Source organism: Gossypium hirsutum, chromosome A03 (assembly GCF_007990345.1).
Source record: "Gossypium hirsutum isolate 1008001.06 chromosome A03, Gossypium_hirsutum_v2.1, whole genome shotgun sequence".
NCBI classification, from domain to species: domain Eukaryota; kingdom Viridiplantae; phylum Streptophyta; class Magnoliopsida; order Malvales; family Malvaceae; genus Gossypium; species Gossypium hirsutum.
In genome coordinates, this window is record NC_053426.1 from 104345758 (window position 1) to 104352263 (window position 6506).

The 6506-nt window shown below is 26.6% G+C and overlaps 1 protein-coding gene across 1 annotated transcript; it reads left to right on the forward strand.

Moving 5' to 3' along the window:
* The first annotated feature begins 2197 nt into the window (after positions 1 to 2197).
* LOC121220826 (protein TIFY 9) lies at positions 2198 to 4546 on the forward strand. Its single transcript, XM_041100409.1, has 6 exons — positions 2198 to 2531; positions 2613 to 2802; positions 2911 to 2998; positions 3099 to 3222; positions 3369 to 3426; positions 4094 to 4546. Exons 1-6 carry the CDS (start codon positions 2429 to 2431, stop codon positions 4122 to 4124), a joined length of 594 nt encoding a protein of 197 aa, XP_040956343.1. The 5' UTR covers positions 2198 to 2428; the 3' UTR covers positions 4125 to 4546.
* Positions 4547 to 6506: the final 1960 nt, after the last annotated feature.

A 6506-nucleotide genomic window follows, 5' to 3' on the forward strand; every position in this document is an offset into this window, starting at 1 on the left:
CTTTCCGTATGCATTTAAATCTAGACAAGTATGTGTATAGATTCATTCTTGGTGTAAATCTTTTTATAGTTTTTATTAATTTATATATTTTAAAATTTTGAAAAAAAATTATATTTTTAAATTTCAAAATAATAATATAAATAACATGCTATTTTATTAAAAAAATATAAACTTAATAAAAAAATATATCTGAAACGAATTTGAACAAATGGGTGTCTATATTTAAATACGTTTGGACAATCATTTGTCCAAGTTCATCCTTATTTTATAAAAATTATATTTTTATTAATTCACATATTCTTTAAAGTTTTTTTTTTAAATTTATACCTATCATATTACATACAAAAAGACTGTCACATATCATAATTGGATTGTCTATCTATGCCTTGTTAACATAAATGAATGGTGTTAATATAAATATACTACCGTAAGTGATAAAATAGAAATTCAAGAATTAACCAAATAGCTTTAATAAATTTAAGGGATTGAAAAATTGTAGCATGTGATAAGGCTGCGTCTTTAATATGATTAGTGGTTGAATTTTCAAAAGTTTGAGGCACGTGTTTCTTAAGTATTTCTTTGATGGAGTGCAGGCTATTAGCATTGGGATACTCATAAGGCAGCAACATCCCACGACAGACTAGCTTGGCAGTGTGGCTAACAAACGCCGTATGTCCCAAACCCACAACAACCAAACATCATCTAATCTTACACCCCCCACCCCCATTATCCTAGTCCATCAAAAGATGCATGCCATCAATGTTTCCGGCGGTGATTTAAAACATTCTGACAGGCATCCATCCATTTAAGGATTAGGTTGGAATATAATTAATTAATTCACATGTAACATGTGAACCTCCAACTCGCTGCACTTGATGTATCGGCCACAAGAAGTGACACACAATGTTAAATGAAGGAGCAATACTTAAAATTCTGGAACGGGAAAACATTATTGTCATCCACTGTGAATATACATGGTCACAATTCATTTCCTTCATAGCTACTCATCTATTAAAACTCAACACCTCTCAACATCTAATCAATTTAATTTTAATCAAACACACCTAAACTTTCAAATTTCTATCCATCCATACATATATTTAAAATTAAAATGTTAAAATAGTTCTCAAAAAATAGAAAGATAAAAGATTAAAATGTAAATTTTAAATTTTAAATTAAAAGTAATTCTCTATTTTTTAAGCTTAAAAAAAAATTTAATTATTAACATCTTAAAATTTTATTTTGTTAAATTCAAATTCATAACATTTTTTATTATATAATTATTAGATTTTATTTATAAATAATAATAAAAATATTAAGATTAAAGTGAAGAAAAAGGACATGTGATTTAGGTGTCTAGTTATTGCTGTAAGCAAGACCGAGCAAAATCTAATTATTTCTAGATGAAAATAAAGAAAGAAGAAAACGTCAAACACATGGTTCATTTCAACCTGCTATAAGTACATGTCAAAGATGCTATTAATTGAATACCTTTGATCGCTCCTCCAATCACATCACGTTAGTCCACCTCCATCACCCAAGCAAGCCATGGCCCACACCTTTTACTACCACCCACATTATCATACTTCGCTGCTTCTAAACAATCGTTATTAATTAGACATTAGAAGGAGGACGACATGTGCTTATTTATCAATTCCAAATATTAAACCATGATTTGTATTTATCCACGTAATTTTACTTTTTTAATTAAAACTCCAGATAAATGAGTATTTTTCTAATCAATACATTTTTAATCAAATCTTAAAGATAGATTACTTTTTCCTATAATTTTAGTATCAAACTATTAGTTAGTATAAATAACTAACCGGAATTTTTAAATAATTTAATATTTAAAGCTCAAAACACGTTTGATTAAGTTAATATTACAAATTAATTAGATATTAATTTAGTTAAAAAATAATAAAATCTCTTTCTTTCATAAAATATATTATATTTATAGTGAGATTTAAATATAAGCTATCATAATTTCAAAATTATCACTTTAATCAAATTCTGTATGTCTTTAATATAATTTTTTTAAATATGTTTATTCTACCTTTCAAGCATAATCTATGGTTAATAATAATAAAAATAAAATAATCATATTAAATTTTTAAAATACAAAATCCAAATTCGCTATTTTCTTCCATTAAGCCATCTTACACTATTTACAATGCTGTCAAGGTCATCTAGTTTTGGACTTGTGCCTTCAAAGGGTGAATGATTCCACGTGGAAGGCGTGTATCATTCTTTCTTTCTTTCTTTTTTCTTAAAAATTTTTTCATACGCCTCTCTCTCCCCTTGCCGCCCCCCCGCCTCTTTAAATTTAACTTTCTCCTCATCCTTACCTTACACATCTGTTTCCTTTACGAAACTGAGCCAAAAAAAAAAAAGGGAAATCGTCTTTCTCATTTATAGTTAAAAGAATATGTCGAGAGCTAGCGTCGAGCTTGATTTCTTTGGAATGGAGAAACAGAACTTCTGCAAATCTCGGTTTCAGAAATCTCTCGATCGCCGTCTAAGCTTTCGAGGTACCTCTAAATCTACTTTCTTTTTCTTTTTCTTTTTGTTCTTTGTTTTTTCAATGGCTGAATCGTAATTAATTTTAACAGGTCTTCAAGGCGCCCTTTCGAAGGTGAATCCTGAGCTTATTAAAACCGTGATTGCCTCTAGTTTGAAGAACCCGCAGGGTCAGGATAATGTGTATCAGATGGACTCCAACAAGTCTTTTTCGGTCCCTTCCAGTCCTAAAGAAACTCAGAGTCTGTTTCCAGCTTTACCTCTTCTTAACCCTGCTGCCAGGTGCTCAATTAGTTCCTTACTTTCCATATAATTATCTTTTTGTTCTTCACAAACCGGATTTAAATTTTAAATCACTGACGTGAAAATTGTGAATCTTCTTTTATTTAGGGCTACATCCGAGAATGGTCCTGAAATAGCTCCCTTAACCATTTTCTACAACGGAACGGTTTCCGTTTTTAATGTACCTCGAGATAAGGTTTGTTCAACAATAAGTTAATTATCCAATTTTTTTAAAAAAAAACTTGTTTTGTTGTTAAAATATTCAATGGTATTAACCTGTCTAAAATTTTGACTAGGCGGAGAGCATCTTAAAACTCGCGGTTGAAGTTGAAGGAAACTCAAAAAATGTTGAACCAATAGACTCAAAAGTGGCAAGTCCTCCTAGCGATCGACAACAGCTTCTTGAAACTCTCAATGGAGGTCAGAGTCTGCTTAATTTCCTCCTTTTTTTATTTGCTTATATTATATTTTCATGAACTTGCTAAATTCGTGTAAAAAATCTGATATTGTTTCTAATCTTAATAAATTTATGCTAAAGTTAGCGGTTGTTTTGAATTTCTATGCAGATTTGCCAATCGCCCGGAGAAAGTCTTTGCAGAGATTTCTGGAAAAGCGCAAAGAGAGGTATTTTTTTTTTAATTACGAAATCTTACTTTAAAAAATGAAAAAAAAACAATTGAAAGGCATATTATCGAAAATTCAAAATTTCTTAAAGTCCGCTAGTTCACGATCCACATTGCCTATATTATTTTCCATGCTACAAGAACAATATCTGATCAGTCATTTGAGTTATAGTAATTCACAAATTCATTTTCTGATCTTAAAAGTATAATTTTACTTATGGTTAATTATTAAATATATTTAAAATATAAAAGAAAATCAGAGGCTTATGAACAATCGTGCAGTAAAAACCTAATAGGGACTATTTTGCTTGATTCCATTTAAGCACATGGAAAATGGAAAGTCTCAGTGTCGGCAAAATAATCAAATAATGTTTCCCTTGATGGTGTCTTCTAGACTGTATGATTAAAAAAAAAATAGTTGTTTACTTCTCAATTTGAAATTTGAATGTTGCACCGAAAGTTGAAAAAGGAAAAGCACACAGACACGGTAGTGAATAAGGAGAGCAGGACTCTGCCCTAATACTAAATATTTCTTAACCAATGTCTTTATTTGACCACAACTTTTTTCTAAAAAATATAGTTTTGTTATGGTTGAAATAATTAAATTATTATTATGTAATTAAAATCCGTCAAATAATAACGCGTGTCTTTTCTTTATTTGTTTTCAGGATGACTTGTGCATCTCCATATGCTTGCTAGACCTTAAAAACCGTGTTTTTTGATGCCGTCCAAGTGGATGTGCAGTTTAATTGATCTAATATTAGTTTTTTAATAGCTATCCCTTAGGGCATGTAAAATACAAATCATAGACAGAGTAGAATGGCTGAATAATTAAGGACGGGGTGTTCGAAGTTTGAAGTTGAGAGGGAGAACGTTTTTGGTGATGGGGATGACTGACTTCCTACCACTTTCCTAATGCTTGTATCGACGGTCTAATTGGATGCCATTCTTTTTTATTTTTTATTTTTTATTTTTAAGTCACATGTACTGACTTTTCTCTTGGAAAAAGATACCTTGTTTCATTTCTTCTCTACTTTTGAAAAAAGAAGAAGAAGAAGAAAGTACTGTTCTCATTTTGAAGTCTATTCTAATATAAGCACGTGTTTTTATTGGTCTCTTAATTTGTTCTCCCTTTGTCTGGTGGCTTCTTTTTATCGTCCCCACTCGTAATAAAGCGAAAGCTCGGTTGGTATACCAAAACAGGCACGTGCTCAAAAAATTGATATGTTTTATGACGGGCCTATTCACTGGGCCTCATTTCTGGAATCCGTACGCATAAATTAAGGATTAAAAAAATGCTCTAACTCCACCCATTCTTCGTATTTAGATTTAAGTCCAATCGATAAAATGTAAAACTTTTTTTTTTAATTTAAGTTTATTACAGCGTTAAGTTTATTAGAAATTTTTTTTACAATTATTAAATGAGTTTTTCATTTTTATTTATTTTAATAATTAAATTAAATTTGTTAAATTCAAAAAATTAAGAGAATAAATTCTTATAAATAAAAGTAGGTAAAGAAATATAAGAATTTAGATATATTTTATCCTAAAAGCTATACGCTCTAACAATTTATTTGTTTATGTGCAGCAGATTTCTTTTATAACAAAATATCTAGAGCTGATAAAATAGCGAAAGCTGGCTCGTATTTGTTTGAGTTTTAACTCAAAAAAATTTGAGTCGACATAAATTCGTCTCAAAATTTGAAAAAGTCCAACTTTATAAACAAACAACCATAGACATAAATAATTGATATAAAAAATAATTAATAATAATTTTTTACAAAATTAAATAATTTTTAAAAATATTTATTTAATATATTTTTAACCCTATAATTATATAAGCATCATAAATATATTAAATTAATAATTATTAAAATCTATAAAATTATAATCTAACTTTAAATCGGTATACTAAACTAATACATTACTAAAACATAAAAGAATATAATATAGTATAGAACAATTACTAAAAATATTAATACATATATAACTATTATTATAATATATGTTATAATAAAAAAATATATAGTATTACATGATATTATAATGTTTAATCATTGATGCATATATATAAACTATTAATATATTATATAATATGATATAACATTATATAATATAGTAGGAGGATTAATTTTTAAATATACAAAAATTATAGATACTTGGAGCATATTTCAACTATCATAATAGCAAACAATAATATATAATAAGTAATATATACTGTACTACTATTATATATAACTATTATTATAATATAGATTATAAAATATATAGTATTATATGATATTATAATGTTTAATCATTTATGTATATATATAAACTATTAATATATGATATGATATGATATAGCATTATATACTATGGTAGGAGGGCTAATTTTCAAATGCACGAAAAGTATATGGACTTAGAGCATATTTCAACTAGTATAATAATAAACAACAATATATAATACGTAATATATGATGTACTACTATTATAAAGCTATTATTATAATTTATAATAAAAGATATAATATTTCATAATATTATAATGTTTAATCATTGGTGTATATATATAAACTATTAATATATTATATACTATACGATATGATATGATATAACATAATATAATATAATAGGATGGCTACCTTTCATATGTACAAAAACTATAGGGACTTAGAGTATATTTCAACTAATATAATAATAAAAAATAATAATTAATTTATAATAAATAATGTACAACTATTATATATAATTATTATATAATAGATTATAATAAAAGATATAGTATTATATGATATTATAATGTTTAATTATTGATGCATATATAAACTATTATTATATTATATTATACATGATATGATATAGCATTATATAATATAGTAGGAGGGTTAATTTTTAAATATAAGAAAAATACAGGGATTTAGAGCATATTTCAACTAATATAATAATAAACAATAATATATAATAAAATTAATATATAATGTACTACCATTATATATAACTATTATTATATTATTGGTTATAATAAAATCTATAGTATTATATGATATTATAATGTTTAAACATTGATGCATATATGTGAATAAACTATTAAAATATATTA

Excerpts from the sequence above, each read along its gene's own strand:
- LOC121220826 (XM_041100409.1), top strand. The coding sequence starts at position 2,429 with ATGTCGAGAGCTAGCGTCGAGCTTGATTTCTTTGGAATGGAGAAACAG. Across the intron at positions 2,803-2,910 it reads CTTCTTAACCCTGCTGCCAG|GGCTACATCCGAGAATGGTC; the intron begins GTGCTCAATTAG and ends TCTTTTATTTAG. Across the intron at positions 2,999-3,098 it reads TTAATGTACCTCGAGATAAG|GCGGAGAGCATCTTAAAACT; the intron begins GTTTGTTCAACA and ends AATTTTGACTAG.